The following is a 16,301-nucleotide window of genomic DNA, read 5'->3' as shown; positions in this document are numbered from 1 at the left end:
TACTCAAACTGAACTCTAAACCTGGAGAATGATGGCGTTACACAGACTGCAAAAAGCGCAGGACGTCTGGTGTCTCTTCACTCCATCATCCTTCTCGCCATGTCGTCCTGCGAGCGAAACTAAAAGAAACACATCTGCGCCTGCTTCTGTCTGCTCATGTTTTCAATTCTTTATTTCCTCTGTTCGTCTTAGATTTACTTTGAAACAGCTGAGAAAGAACAGAGACATTCCCTAAACCCATTTTCTCTCTGTCACAAACGGGCAGACACACAAACCTTTCACTCCTCTACAAAAGGGGAAAAGGGGGATGAGAGATGTGCAGACAAAGTCGAACAAGTCTGTGATAATAAAGTAAAATGAAGCAGAGGACACAGGTACACAGGCAGGGTTTGTACAGGTGTGGAAGTTTTCCTTTTATCTGTTAGGTGACGGTTACATCTTCTCACCTTTGCGGGCGGGGGGGAGAAAAAACGCTTCACTTTTGCGCTGCTTCACTGTTTTTACAACCCTGCGAGCCTGCCAGGGGAACTTAATTTATCACTAACGTCCCATAAAGCTTGGTTTAATTAAAACAAACTTCCCATGATAATAAGAGGCGGTTTGCGGGTTTGTGTCTTTTTGTTTCCTTCCTTTTATTTACAATTTAAAAAAAAAAGGCTCTGATGTGTGCTGAGCTAAATATATTCTACTGCGTGGTCTGTCACCTCTTCAAAAGTTTTTTTGAAAGGTGGGGGGGGGGGGTTTCTAAGATATGCAGCCTAACAAAACTAGCACATACCTCGATTTTTCTTTTCTTTTTCCCCTGCAAGTCGACATAATAATTACTGACATAATTACAAGTGATTATTCTCCACGGAAGGAAACGCAGCCCTGTTTAACGGCATGGTTAGCCCGTAAAAGTAGGCTCTAATGTGCTTTAATTTACCAGTCTCTTTGCGTTTGCGTGCGCACTGGCCATATCTGCGCGTGCTCGGCCCAGTGTTTAATATTAGTTATTGTTTCGGGATGTCTTAGAAAAGCTCCTGCGCTATAAAGGGAGCGGTGACGCGCCAGTCTCTTCTGCGCGCTCAGATGTGGGGGGTTTTTTTTTTGTTTTTTTGGGGGGGGGGGGGGGGTTGCCTTGTGATGTGTGGGGGGTAAAGTTTTGTGCGGAAGGCGGGGGCGCGGCTGTGTAGTGTGGAGGCTCTGGGCAGACTGGTGGTTTCAGGGTGTCAAGAGTCAGTTCTGGGCGAGCGCAGCAGAGTGCATGAAGGAAACCAGGAGCAGGGAGAGTTGGCGGGCTTAAACTCTGGACTGTGCGAGCAAACCTCACCTGCATCTTGGAATCTCTCTCACCCCCTGTCTCACTTTTTGGGAATAGTGGGAAGCTTGCTGTTCCTTGGGATGGAGCGTGGATGGGACGGTGTTTCATATGCTGGGATGTGTATTCTGGGTGTTCTGTCCGTGCTCTCGTCGGCGCTAAACGGAGTTTGGGGGTTTAACTTTTACGCAGAGCATCCCACAGTTTATAGGGGACCCGATGGAAGTTACTTCGGTTATGCTGTGGACTTCTACCAAGCTACCGCCGACAGCAACACGTGAGTGGCAACATCAGGGCTGAAGCTGTCCTGCAGAAGTTCTTCTTAAACTGTACCTGTACAAATTCAACACATTGCCTAACACTAATACTAATAAAATAATAAAGAAAAAGAGTGATGGGGGGAATAATGAAAATCCATGAGCGTCATTATCTGTCTTACCTCTGACAGATTAAGGAAAACAGAGTAAAAGGACCTGCCATGTATGAGAGTTTATGTATTGTTTGAAGAGTACATTGTCTTGCATGTGTCTTGGTTTTTCTTTTGCCTATTAGGATCAGTGTGCTGGTTGGGGCTCCCAAAGCCAACACCTCCCAGCCCGGCATCGTAGAGGCTGGAGCCGTTTATTACTGCCCCTGGCCTGGGCTGCCTGAGAGCTGCAGACAGATACCCTTTGACAACTCCAGTGAGTTACCTGAAGCCTGTTTTCTCTCTGTCTTTCTCACTGACCTGAATAAACATGAGGTAGACTGCTGGTTTCTTTGCAGTAAATAGAAAGGATTACCCGTTTGAGCTGGACAAACCGTGAACCTGTCACAGTCATTGTTTCATGAGTTCTCATATAAGTGTTTTATTTAATACCAGAGATGAAATTGAACCATCATTTATTAAACTTGTAATAATTCCTTTTAGAATCATAGGTGGCCCCAGATGTTACTGGAATTGAAACCACTGTTTTATAACCTGTGTGTGTCTGTTTAAGTTGGCGCAAGTGTTATTGGATGAAAAGAGAGAGAGATGAGACATGTGGGTCTCATCAGCTTCCTGTAACAAGAAAAAAAAAAGAAAAAACAGTATGGCAGGTTTGCTGGTGGATTTCTTCATCATGTTGATTATGGTATCCAGTATATTATCAACAGTGGTGTCCAATCAACTTTTGTTGGTGGGTCTAATGTCTCTGACACACGCTTCTCTATCTGAGTTGGCATGTGTGTGTGTGAGAGAGAGAGAAAGAGGGAGAGAGAGAGGAGGGGGTAAACTGAATGCACATGGGAATTTAGTTTCCCTTCGGAAGAAAGGGGGATTGGGCGAGGTCTGCTTTTTATTAGATCTTGAAAATGTAACCCTGTCTCCTTTCCCTCCCCTCCATCAGTCTGTCCTTCTCTCTCTCTCTCTCTCTCTCTCTCTCTCTCTCTCTCTCTCTCTCTCTCTCTCTCACACCTATTACAAGGACTTCTAACATCTTTGTGATGACCACAAAAAGTGAAGTGGTGAAGCAACTGGCTTATCAGTGCAGTGATAGGAGTAACTCTACTCTCTTGTAATGTTATGGGCAGATCTAACATATCCAACAGGATCCAGAGAAAGATGTACATATATATAAACAGCAGATTGTAACTGAATTAACATAAAAACCTTCAATCCATAAGAAAAAACCTTTGAAGATGAAGCTGCAGTTGGAAGCCATACTGCTGCAGAGATCGTATATCTGTCATATTATTATACTACAGTGTGACTATGACTGGATAATTTATCAACAAGCAGCTGATGCGGAAATGCAACTGCTGATAGCTGATCAGCTGATAAAAGCACTGCTTCAGTGTTCTGCCTGAACTACAGCAAGGCTCCATGAAGATAAAGACTGAGATGTTTTGTTTTCTCTAAAGTTAATTACAGTTATTTTTCACCGAGGGGGGTTTAGTTTTAATTTGAAGTGTTTTGGGGGTTAATTTCAGGTTTGAGGGACAGAGGCATAAACTTGGTGGAACAAATTTGTGTGTGAAGTCATGTGTGCATCTTTCCACTACAATGGGGGGTTATGCACAAGTTGATTGATGACCGTGGCCACTGTGGATATTTCTAGAGTTACAGCAGACCCATTCTTACAGGTATAAACCAGACTAGGTAGGAGGCACATGCATACACACACTGATGCACACTGTACAAAGTATCCGGAGCAGAGTGCTGAGCATCTGTGTGCACTTGACTGGTTAATGTCCATATATCAACTTCACGTGCGTCTGATTATGCGTGTGCATGGTTTCAGTGACATTATGCAGATGTGTCAAGTCATGCCAGTGAAGTGAAGTGAACAGGAGAGGGGATGATATGCTATCACAGATTAATGATCGATTGGATGTCCGTGTGAGTTAAGAAGTCTGGAAAGTAAAGCTGAATACTCCACTGCTTCACGTCTGCTCTGCTGATGCATTGCTACTCAGTTTACCAGAAAAATGATGTTTTCATTTAGAAACACTTAAAAATGATGAATATTTTTGAAATTCTATTTTCCTTTTCCAAGAAGAGATGTAGGTAATGTTCACAATCGCACAAAATACATGCACATCTGAAAGCAACACCTCGCATAACCCGATCGTGGTTTTATGCTGTGAAGGTAATCATTCAATACCCTCATCCACTATTACTCAGGCTTTGGGAATAAAAGTGGCACTGATACTTAATTGAACCTGTATTGCCAACACTGCAATGTTAATGATTACAATCCTTTTTTAAAATGCACACACACACACACACACACACACACACACACACACACACACACACACACACACACACACATATATATAATCTACATTATATATAATCTAAAATCAATCTTGACTTTAACTGGCAAACTTGTACTGTACATCTGGTTGTCTGTAATTTTAGTGTGTGCTTGCTAAAAGAAGGTGTTTAATGAAGAGAGGTCTGCACTGCATGGCTGGACTTTATTAACACTGAAAACTACCTACAACAGAGCGAAAACAAACATGTACACACACTAAACACCAAGTCGACACATAATTGTAATCTCAATGAGGAACCATGTCCATGTGCGCTTTGTGGGGAGGGGGTGGGGGCTCTATGTATCTGTGTAGGGTCAGAATGAGTCTCTTAAGTCTTGTTATTTTTTATGAGCTTTAACTTAAAAAAAAAGTCTGTGTAGTTTGACAAATGTCTGTTTGTGGGGGACAGATGTTGTTCTGATGTGTGTTATTGGTCTGTTTATGATGTTGCTGTTTGTTCTTTATTGTATCTAGGGCAAATGTTTTCTGTGCTCACAAGCAGAGCTACAGGCAGCCTCAATGGTCAATATCTCAATATCGCTTTTACTGCCATCCATTATACATTATATATTTTCTGTACTCTTACGGTACCCTTTATGTCTTTATTTTTTTTTCTCTCCAGATAACAGAATGATTAAGGTAAATGGTACCAGAGAGCCTCTGGAGTTTAAGTCGCACCAGTGGTTTGGAGCATCGGTCAGAGCACACAGAGGCGAAGTGGTGGTGAGTGGAAATAAAGTCAGATATTATCTGAATCTTTTAACTTATCCCACACAGATTTTCCCCCTACATTCCCCTCTTTTCTAAAGAAAACTGATGAAATCTTAACTGATTTCAGATCAAGAGGGAAGGCGCACCAGCAAGTAGCTCTTCATGGTGACCATATTATAATAAGTCGTAAGTTAATAAGAATATCTAGGATGATTAACTGGTGTCAGGGGATTCAGGTACAAGGGCACTACAATTCCATGCAAAAGCTGCAAGATTTTTTCATAAATGGAAATGAAAAAGTTCCATGTAATGGCGTAAGAGCAAGCATTCCTCAGAAATATATCACACTCTGTCTGGTGAAAAGAAATTGTCACCATCAGGGTGGGAGTACAAGACACCGCCTTTGCAGACTTCCTGTGGCCAACTTCTCCGTCATACCTTCCAACATAACTGTTAAACAAATCCAGGTGATTTGAGGAGTTTGGCACTCGCGCGGTGTCACACAGTTTTTGGTTTTTTGTGTATTGTTGCGACGCTGCTGCAGAGCACTTTGTTCTTAAATGTATTTCCTGTAACTGTAATGTCCTTTCTGTTGTGGTTGTATTTATCTGGCAGTTGCACTGACAGAAAGGGAACTTCCAAATGGATAATAAACAAAACTAACTATGGCCGTCATTTGTTTTTAAAACCGGAATCAAAGTGGGTTTTTTTCATTGGGCAGGCATGTGCTCCTCTGTACCACTGGCGGACAGTGAAGATGAGTGGGGAGAAAGACCCAGTCGGGACCTGTTATGTAGCCGTCCAGAACTTCAGCGCCTACGCAGAGTACTCGCCATGCAGGACCAGTGAGTCACTCTGCAGCCCTGTCTGGAAATGTTTCCATCAACCTGTTGTTCCTTTCATCCCCTCCTCCCTTTGTTTTCTGCCTCTGCTATCAGGATAAACAGAAAATTAACCACGTCGCGTCGACCAGTAAGACACCACGATATCACATGACGTATACAAAGTGCATATTTTTCATTTTAGTGGACAGGAAAAAGCTGATGTTCACTAAATATTCATATAAATTATTCAAATATTCATATAAATATTCATATAAACTTGCATTCATCGTCTGTGATGTTGTTGCGCCTACAGATAGCATTTGGTTTAGTTTTGGTTTTGAGATATATGCCTGAGATTTCCAGCACGTATATAAAATGAGCTGCTCGGAGCAAGAATAATCCTCAGTTTCTCTCCTGTGACCATCACAGTCAGGATTACAAAGATATCTGAAAACCCAGACGAACAAAACAAAAACCGTGTGCGTGGCGAGGTCCGGGTAGGGAAGGTATGGAATTGTGCTTCCAGAATAAATCACTTTCTCTGATGTTTTACAAGTTGCCACAGTAACCTGAAAATATATCCGTCACTAACAGTTTATCAGACTCTCTCTGTGGCCCTCTTCTTTCTGTCATCAGTTCTGTAAATGGAATTTATGGGATTTTCTTTTTTTCATTCTCACTTCCTTCCTGTGATCTCTCTCCCCCTGTGCAGCGATATGAGCCGGCATTAAACTTTGATAAGGAGAAATGAAGGCTATCAGGTGGCACATCATAAACAGCAGAGAAAACCTAGCCTTTGTTGTCCACACATACACAGACATTCATATTTGTGCTCCCTCTGGTAGTTGGTTCAAAGCCGTAAACTCAGCTCTTCCTGAGGAGGGAACGACTGTGCCCTGTTTTACAGGGGAAGTATTTCTGCGTCGTGTTTCTAAGCTTTTTCTTTTTAGTTTGCTTTATCTTAACATGTATGTGCAACTATTCAGGCTGTAACACATTGTTTATAAGTGCGCTTGTGTAGTTCCGCATCATTAAAGGTCACTCCAGGGGGCCACTGAGATGGAGAACAATTTATGATTGGCACATATGTTTTGTGTGTTCATGCGCCGTTAGATGAAGTAATTTAAACAGAAACACACACATCAGTGGTTTTACATTTTTATGTATGCCGTAAGTGCTTGATTATCTTAATTATCTAAATATTTATTTTGACAGTAGGTTGTAGTTACATGGTTTCATCTATTAGAAGCTATGATTTTGGCACAGTTGAATACCAGGAAATTGTCTCAAGACAAAAAAAAGTACCAATTAATTGTTGCATTGTTGGAATTTTGTCAGACCATTCAACATTAATACAGCAGAATCACAAATTCCCTCTTTTTTAATTCTACTTAATTCCTGTGAAGACTTGTGCCCTGCATTATTCCCAATGAGACAGTAAAATGCAGTTTGTTCAAAAAAAAAAAACACTCCTACTAGAGCTGCACTGTGTGTAGGTCTGCGTGCGTCCCACTCCACATGCATTTATCAGTATTTTTCTTGCAAACTTGATGACGAGGCCCCTTTGTGCTTAAGAAAGTCAGTGGAGAACCATGAACTGTTCTTCCCTCCTGCGTGGGTGAGACCTAATTGCCCTCTCGCTCTCTCTTCAATCTCAGGTAGTTTCTATGTGCAAGCCAAAAGTACTTCCCTAAAATAAGTAAGATATTCCTTTGAGCGCTTCTGTTGTTTCAGTTTTTGCATGTGTGTTCATGTTGCTTGCAGATGATCCAGACCCAGAGGGACAGGGATTCTGCCAGGCTGGTTTCAGTGTGGATTTCACCAAGGTATAGACTGGAGCGGCAGTTACCCTTTATTACCCCAAAACCTCCTGCACACTCTCAGAGTTCACGCAGAGAAGACTCCCATCAAAATTTATGGGCAATGGGAAGATCAGAGAGCATTTGTGCCTAGAGAAGCCTCCACGCCCGATGTGACCCATCGCCTCGTAACACAATAGACCAGGCACACATAAACACACTAACATATACACACGCATTCTTTCACTGTATAGTCAGTATGAACCTTGACCTTTCACTCATGGTCCGGCCTTACCCTCCTTACGTACAGGAAGCTGTCATTCTCTTCAGGATGTCAGAAGGCAGCGGGAATCATATGGGCACATTCACACAGCTATACACATTTTATAAACCTCTAGTCACACTTGCACAATTTATTTAATAACAATTCCTCCAATATGACTAAGCCTACTTAATTGTATTTATTCCAGGAAGGAAAGCTGGTGGTAGGAGGACCTGGAAGCTTTTACTGGCAAGGTAACTGAAACAGCAGTGTGTAAACCTTTGTTTGTCTCTCTCTTGCAGTGATTTCATCAGTGGGACAGTGTTCAAATCAGAGAAAAGAATGGAGATGAGTTTAGCAGTCGGGACAGCCCACCTACACACATATGCACACTGGACACACTTTCCAAATCTTACCTAAGCGAAGGTGGAAAAAAAATGCGTCCCTTTCTCTGCAACCCTTTTATATTCGCTTTTCCTTTCCTCCTTTTTTTTTTTTACTTAATGCGTCGCTCTGTCTGAAACGGTGTAACAGGAAGTTGGTGTTTGGGCTCTGTAATGAGCTGATCAGGGGGTAATGGAGTGGAGGACCTGCCCCTCTGCTCCTCAGAGGAGCTTGGGGAGCTCTGAGGGGAGAGGAAGAACCTCAAGCCGAGGCAGCAGGGTTGAGAAGGACAAAGGAAAGGGGTGGCAGAGAGAGAGCAGACAGGACGGCCTGAGTGATAGAGCCCGGCGATGGAGATGACAGAGAGAGAAGTGATGGAGTATGTTGATGAGAGTCAGACACAGAGCAAAGAAGCAGAACGATTTATCTCCTTGATAAAGTCAGAGCTGAGGTCAGTCAGATTGCTGGATATGCATGGGTAGTCTAAGCAGAGGGATGAAGTGTCTTAATAGGTGTAGACACAGCTTGAGTGTGTCATAGTTAAGCTGTGGAAGTGTAGCGGTACTCCCCCTACTCCAGGTGTTACAGCGCGCGTGTGTGTGTGCGTTATCCAACATTGTGCAGCTGCTTGCAAGGAGAAAGGACACAATTATTCATCACTTGAACAAACTCATTTCTCTTTACTTTCTTTGTAACCTAATGATCTTTGACCTCTGAGGCACATCAGCTGCTTAAAAAAAAAAAGAATAACGTAAGACATAATGTGTTTTTCAAAAAAGAGAGAAAGGAAATAGATTCATTTTTTTATTCAGAGATACAATGATTACTTCTTGTTAAATAATGAATGCTGTGGCATAAAGGACTGCACTAGACAGACATCATACACACCCTAATGGACTGCTCTCTCTCTCTCGCCGTGCCCTCAGCACTGGCACGGCAGCCTGCCTCCAGTTAAAACACTTCCTCCAAATGTTTATAAAAGCACTCAGCCTGGATTTTATGGCCTCTAATATACAACAATTATCTTCAGCCTTCAGCTTGATTCATCCTCCAACAAACTCACATAAAGCCTTGTTATCGCTGAGTGAAAAATAACTCGAAATTAGCAGCACTGATTTATGCATCTCTGTTAACAGTTTATCTCCTCAATCAGGTTGTAGTTTAATAATGAGTCGACACGGTGATATGAGATAAAGCCGGCACAGTGTATGAGAGAGGGAGGATGAAGGGCTGCGAGAGGAGCTGAGGGGAGGGTTAAGAGGGCACATTTCCCTCCCCATCAGTACACACACATTAAGGAGGATTTATGGAAGGCTGAAGGCGGCCAGAGATAAAATCATTTGTTTGTCTGACCTCTTGTTCTACAGCAGAGGAAGGGTGTTGTTTGTGTGCGCACACCTATAATTCAGAAACCTTGTGATGGAGAGGGCAGCATTCTTCTTGGGAGTTTTTAAAGGCGTATTGGCCAAACGTATCAGCTTTTTGTTCTGCAAGAACTAAGATGTGTAAGTGTTTCTGCCTCTGAGAGGATTGTGCGCTGTCTGTGTCTTTCATGTGGGGCGAGCCGTCCAGCTCCAGCAGTTATCTGCAACAGTGGACAGCAGGGCTCCCTACACGGAGTCTGAGCTTAAACCGCTGCCTATAAACAGATGTGGCTTTCAGATTGATTGTTTTTCTCCATCCGTGTGTGTGTGTGTGTGTGTTTGCAGGTCAGGTGATGACAGCAGGGATAGCCGAGATACTGAATGGCTATTCGTTAAAGGCAGTGCTGAGACAGGTTTCAGGAGAGAAACACACAAGAGCTGCTGAAGACACACACGACGACAGCTACCTTGGTAACATGCATTAACAAACACACACCCAAGCTTACATTCAGGTCTATAATTATTTAGACAGTTTTTGTAATTGTTGCCTCTGTACACCACCAAAGTGGATTTTTAAATCAAACAATCAAGATTTAATTAAAGTTTAGAGTTTCAGCTTTAATTCCAGGGGTTTAACAAAAGTTTACTATTCATTCTTTAAGAGTTACGGCCATTTTTATACACAGTCCCCCATTTGCAGAGGCTCAAATGTAGCTGGACAGCTGACTGACAAGCAGGTGAGGTTGTTCTCACATCATTTTAAGTTAAACAGAAATTAAACGCAAATTGTTAAGCTTTCTTTTTTATCTTTTCAATGAAACTCTTGATATGAGATACAAGTGAAGGAGGCCATCATTCGGCTAAAAAGGAAAATAAACCTATCAAACAGATAGCAAACGCCCTAAGAGAGTGGCCAAAACCACAGTCTGGTACATTCTTAAAAAGGAGTGCACTGGTCAGCTCAGCAACACCTCGAGGCTTGAATGACCGCAGAGGTAAACATACTGCAGGATTCTTTGTTTGGTTAAGAAAAAGCCCTTCAAACACATCACCAAAGAAAAAACATTGTGTATTTCTGATACTCTGCAATAAAAAGACTTTCATGATGGAAAGTCAAGAGGCTTTGCAACATAGTGCAAACCACTCTTTACACTCAAGGACAAGAAGATCCGATTTGACTGTCAGATGACATTTAAAAGACGCTGAACATTTCCAAAGCAAGACGAAGGACAGAAACAGCTCATGATCAGAATCCTACCACATCACCCGTGAAACATAGTGGAGGCAATACTATGTTATGGGCATGTATGGCTGCCAGTGGAAGTGGGTCACTATTGCTCATTGATATAACCACTGATAGAAGTATCGGGATAAAATGTGAGGTGTGGGGGCTGTGCTCTCTGCTCTGATTGAGACAAATCCAGCGAAACTGATTGGATGAGGATACTAAAATGTGCAAAAGTGACCCAGGAGTTTGTCATGGCAGAGAAATGGGATATTCTTCAGTGGCCAAGTCAGTCACATAATCTCAACCCTACAGAGTGTGTGGTTCATTCTGTACTTCAGGCAGTCATTGACTGCAAACGATTTTCATTGAAGTATTAAAAAACCTTCATGTTTTAAATTAGTTCATTTTCCCTGTTACATTTGAGCCTCTGGAAATGTCGGAATACTTATGGACCCAACTTCATGAACAAATCATAACACAATTGATAATATTAGACAACTGCAATTGAATTATAACCACATGTGCAACTGATTTCTCCGTAGGTTACTCTGTGGCAGTGGGAGAGTTTACGGGAGACTCAGAACAAGGTGAGAAATCCAAGAATTCATTAGATTTGAGGAACCTCCTGAGAACATCGGCAGTCTCTCCTGCAGCGCCGTCTAAAACGTTGCATGTTTGCGTTTTCTCTGAGCGATAGAGAGTGGACAGCTGTGTGATTTTGCCTTTGTCTGAACTTAGCGGCAGTAATTAAAACTGTCTCTGTACGTCTGGGTCATGACCCTGAGTGGACAGGACTTCAAGGACTACTGATAAAGGGCTTTCCTGTCCTCCATTTGGAGTGATTAGAATGATTATTGGCAGACTCTGCAAACCTCTTCATGTCTAGAGTGGGTCCAGAATCACGTCTGGATTTGAAATATTAGGTGAAAAAGCGCTCAGGCATGCACATATTTGTGTTTTATAAAGGATTTGCAGGTGGGGAAAAGTGCCTTTGAATTTATCTTCAGCTTTTCAAATGTGTGCTTTTTAGAGCCAGCATAAATTCATATAAGTTATGAGTACTAGAAATGTACAAATCCTTTCATTTTTTAAGTATTGTACCGCATAGATACACTCTGGTATATAATCGTGGCTTCTCTTCAGGTGCTGCTAAAGTTCTTTTTGATGCCATAACTTTGTGTGTGTTTCAAACGGGACAATTTCAACCAAAACTAAAAGAAAACAAAATGTTTCCAGCCACAGTGTCACCACATCACTTTTTAAACCAATTTTTCTACTTCCTCTTTAAACAGCGTCACCACACGGTTTCACGTTAGCTTTATACACCCCCCCTCCCCAGTGTCGCTTTGCTAATCAGCATTTAGTGGGATTTTTACGGGACAACCTTGTGTTTACATACCCCTATACCAACCCTGCAAAGGCCCTGAACCGCCTAAAGCGCAACACATGTCAGAGAGTCTTAAAGAGAGCCTAAAGAGGTTACACATGCCTGCTGATGCACTGTGTTGTGGTGCAAAGCTTGTTGTGGTCTTGTTCCCTAAACCCTCTTCAGACTGGAGAACTGGTTGTAACTGGGAGCTCTGAGTGAAGATGAAGCTGAGAATTACTGGTTAATAGGCCCGCGGTTCAGCCTGTTGAGTAGAGCCAGAAGGCAGGAAGTGGGGACTCTGTCTTCTCGCTCTGGGTGGGACCCTCAGATCGTCACTTTAAGTTCACAACGCTGCACTCATCAATCAATACACACGCAGAGCCCGAGCATCCAATCACTTACTTTGTTCTCTGCGACACTTGGCTGTGAGGTCGGTGGGGGTTTCAGGCTTTTGAGACAAACCTCTGTCACTTTTTTCCCCACTGTCTTTTCCGCTGTGCATCTTTCTCGCACCAATTTGACTCTTTGCTTTATTTTTATGTTTTCCAGAGCTGTTAGCTGGAGTCCCAAGAGGAGCGCAGAACTTTGGATATGTGAGTATGGACGGACAAGCCAGTTAGAAGATCGCAGTTTCATTTGGAAACAACCAACTGAGAGACAAAAGAAAAATGAAACAGTGGGAAGTCCAGCAAATATAGATGCTTATTTAAAGTATGTTAAATATTTGAATAAGAAGAAATATCATATGCTGTAGCCTTCACAGTCACCAGATCTTGAATCAACTTATTGCATGTGTGGGATTTTTGACGCTTTACTCCACCATGACCAAACACTTTTCAAAGAAATATCTTCGAGAAGAGTGATGTTCATTCAGTTGAGTGCCAGTGACTTGTCGACAGATATCTTAGATATAATTGGCGGCTCGGTAGCCTAATAAGACATTTCATGCAGATGTTTCCTTTAATTTGTCTTGCATCTGTATTCCATCTGCATGTAAACTTTTATTGTGAAGTTGTGTGAAAAACCTGCACTCAGACACAAACATGCAACATGAAGTCTTTGAAATTTGTCTGCTGACACAGAAATCTACTTATGTTTGCACGTATGCCAGTAAACTTTAGTTTGCCTCTTTTTCTTGTATGGGAACTTGTCCCCGGCGCTCACTGTGTCAATCCTCCGTAATGACACACAGCTTCTGCTGCATATGAAGGCCAGTGGCCCCACGTAACCCCGCTAGCCCTCTTTGACACACAAATACACAAACACACGACCTGTGACAGTGTGTTCCTCATCCCGACGTTGTAGTTGCTGCAAGACTGTCCCTTGGTGTACAGACTGGATGCCACAGAGTAGGAGGATGTAGCTGGTAATTGGTGCAGTAGATGGAGTGATGCAGGTAGACCTGACAGTGGAGTAGCTGTCAGTCCTGATTAGAATCTCTCTGCAACATATTTGACAACTGACAGCAAAGGAAAATGAAATCTCAAGTTGTTGATTTAATATTTCTTTTTACACGTCCTCATCTGTCTGTGTTCATAAGTCTATCCCTCTTTAGTACGTCCCTGAGACATGTGTGATTGGGTCAACTTGTATCCTCCACATGTGAGTGTGTGTGTGTGTCTGTGCATGTGTGTGTATGTGTTGCCTCCGGCTCCCTCCATGTGGTTGTTATTTCAGTTCTTATGAAGGAATTCTCAGCCTTCCCCCCTTTTCCTCCATCTCTCCCTGCAACCAGGGTTAAAGGGGGGGGGGGATGAGGGGAAAATGGTAAAAGCACAAAGAGGATGGTGGTGGGGGCGGGGGGGTGTTCGGTTAAATAAAACAGTTTTTTTATGCGGTTTCTGACTTTTTTCCAACATTCTTTATGTGCCTGTTTGTCAGACTGCTCCGCCGTGTTTACTGCTCGTACACTAGGGGGACAAAGCTCGGTGCCTTATTAGTCATGTCTGCTTGCTTTAGGTGGCGATGATCAACTCCACCAACATGACGTTCATCCAGAACTTCACAGGGGAACAGGTAGGGCCATCAACACATCACAGTCTCAGACTATCACATATACGAAGCAGCGTATTTGAAATTAGTATTAGATGAAAGTCATGCAGCTTTGTCGGGGTTTGGTTAAAGTGCTGTAGCCTTCCTTCCTTGTCTGTCCATTAGATGGCCTCCTATTTTGGCTACTCTGTGGCTGTAACTGACTTAAATGGAGATGAGTAAGTAGAAAACATCTCGGTCTCTCCAGATGCTTACACTTTCTATTCTATGTGTGATCACTAATTCTTCACCCTGCCCTCCCAGGACAGATGACGTGCTGGTTGGAGCACCCCTTTTCATGGAAAGAGAGACGGAGAGCAAACCCAAGGAGGTGGGCAGGGTATACCTGTACCTCCAGCTGGCTCCGCTCACTTTTTCTGAACCTGTCGCTCTCACCGGCACCTACACTTTTGGACGCTTCGGCACAGCTATCGCACCGCTAGGAGATGTCAACCAAGATGGATACAATGGTAGGTCTGAGACTTTCCAAGTCAAGGAGAAAGGGAAAAAAAAGAAAAAAAGATAAATTGATATGGATTAACTTAATCAGAAAAATGAAAAGATACAAGTAGAGTTATAGAAGGGGACAGATATGGAGAAGGGAAAATTTGTTTGATTATATTTTTCCTAAACCTGAATGAACCTTCTTTTATGGGCCAATATTTTCAGGTTAACGTGATAAAAGAACAAATCGTTTTTTCTGTTCCTGTGCTGTTTGCATGGTTATGTCACTGGCTGAGGAAATACTATCAGATGCTGCTGTGTGAGAAAACCTAAAGTTCTCCTGCCAATCAGGAAGTGTAGTGATGAAAGGTTGTCCGTGTGAGTGGTGTCTTCCTGTGACGATCCGCCAAAGGCCATGTGTCTATGTGTGTCTGAGTTATTTTTAGCTCACCAGATGTGCCCTGAGATAAAAATCATCTGGGAGTTTTTGTCCTGCAGCCCGGAGTTCATTCCTCTTCGATGTGTTTGTTTTATCCTCATATTGATTGTACAAATACAGCCACACACACACACACAAATGCACACCATGTAGCCTGGAGCCCAAATGTTCTGCAAAACTAAGGCTTGTTGATTGCAGCTATAAAAAAAATTGAATGAATGAAGGCGCATCTAAGCCTCCTATCACATCAATCCCGCTGAATTGTCCTTTATTTATTCATGGAGAGCATGTGTTAATGAGCCTACCACGCCTTTAAAGTCATTAACCATTAGATCAATAACCACTGGATCAATACTGATGGTTTTTCAGACTAGAAATGTAAATAACATCTGCTCTCTGTTAGCGTGCAACGGTCTCTGAGGGGCACTGATGTGACCTAAGATCTGCCTCCTGAAGTGCCATGGAGACAAAGTACTTACTGAGAGTTAATCTATTGAGTGCACATCCACGTCTGTGCACGATTTCATTATTCAGTATTATAGTGTAGAATCTCAAAGGAGGGACTGTGATCAAGGCTTTCAGCAGCTTTTCTTTGCTAATATCAAACCCAAACCGTGGACCATACCTGTGCCCTCGTGTGTCCGTATATAATCAGAAACAGACCGCTTTCTTTCTCTCCGATGAACTCTTCCACATCATGATCATCACTCCATTTCCAAGATTCTTCTTAAAAGTGGAACCATACCCATTTTGTCTCATCTCCGTGGCTTTACTTGCTGTCAACTGTCAACACATTGCAATTTAGCTAATTTCATTTTCCATGTGGTTTCTTTTGTTTTTCATTTTTATCGGCCAACGCTGTCAGTATTTTTCACAAAGTGTCGGCCTGTTTTTGTCTGAGAAACAGTTCTGTAGTTTTGGTCTCAGTGATCACAGTGGGTGTTCAGTGGGTGTTCTTGATGCTCTTCTTTTTGCTGCACATTCTGAGATGTTGTTGAGCAATGCCCATGAGTGACTTTCACATTATGTGAAGACTTTTTAAAAAAATTTCTTAACTCAGCTATTCAGTTATGTACACATACCCGCACATAGACATACAGACTCTCACACAGGCTCATATATACACTTGCACACACACATGGTTGCATTTATCGTCTCTACCCCACAATCTGCTTCATGTGGAACTAGTTGTTTAGACTGAGAGAGGGGGGGTCCGGAGACAAACAGGATATCTCGAGGTGCTTGGACAGCTACAGTGCTAATGGGTACTTTAATACAGGATGGTGTGACACAGAAATTTAGAGGTAAAACAATAAACTCAAATCTGCTTCTACTTCATCTGCACAGGAGCTTACTGTATCC

At 42.6% G+C, this 16,301-nt stretch overlaps 1 protein-coding gene across 1 annotated transcript in view; it reads left to right on the top strand.

The window, feature by feature from the left end:
- The first annotated feature begins 1,142 nt into the window (after window positions 1–1,142).
- The window catches only part of itga8 (integrin, alpha 8), a 42,398-nt gene continuing 27,239 nt past the window's right edge, over window positions 1,143–16,301 (top strand). The window contains exons 1-12 of the mRNA XM_040029590.1: window positions 1,143–1,577; window positions 1,853–1,983; window positions 4,707–4,807; window positions 5,517–5,640; window positions 7,384–7,445; window positions 7,889–7,934; window positions 9,774–9,899; window positions 11,199–11,243; window positions 12,575–12,618; window positions 13,985–14,041; window positions 14,183–14,235; window positions 14,321–14,526. Coding sequence (XP_039885524.1) covers window positions 1,384–1,577; window positions 1,853–1,983; window positions 4,707–4,807; window positions 5,517–5,640; window positions 7,384–7,445; window positions 7,889–7,934; window positions 9,774–9,899; window positions 11,199–11,243; window positions 12,575–12,618; window positions 13,985–14,041; window positions 14,183–14,235; window positions 14,321–14,526 — 1,189 coding nt within the window. The 5' untranslated portion in view covers window positions 1,143–1,383. The remainder of the gene's footprint in view (window positions 1,578–1,852; window positions 1,984–4,706; window positions 4,808–5,516; window positions 5,641–7,383; window positions 7,446–7,888; window positions 7,935–9,773; window positions 9,900–11,198; window positions 11,244–12,574; window positions 12,619–13,984; window positions 14,042–14,182; window positions 14,236–14,320; window positions 14,527–16,301) is intronic.

Source organism: Simochromis diagramma, unplaced genomic scaffold, assembly GCF_900408965.1.
Source record: "Simochromis diagramma unplaced genomic scaffold, fSimDia1.1 OVJJ01000361.1, whole genome shotgun sequence".
NCBI lineage: Eukaryota > Metazoa > Chordata > Actinopteri > Cichliformes > Cichlidae > Simochromis > Simochromis diagramma.
Note: the sequence above shows the minus strand (reverse complement) of the source record. Positions and strands in the feature narration are given on the sequence as shown.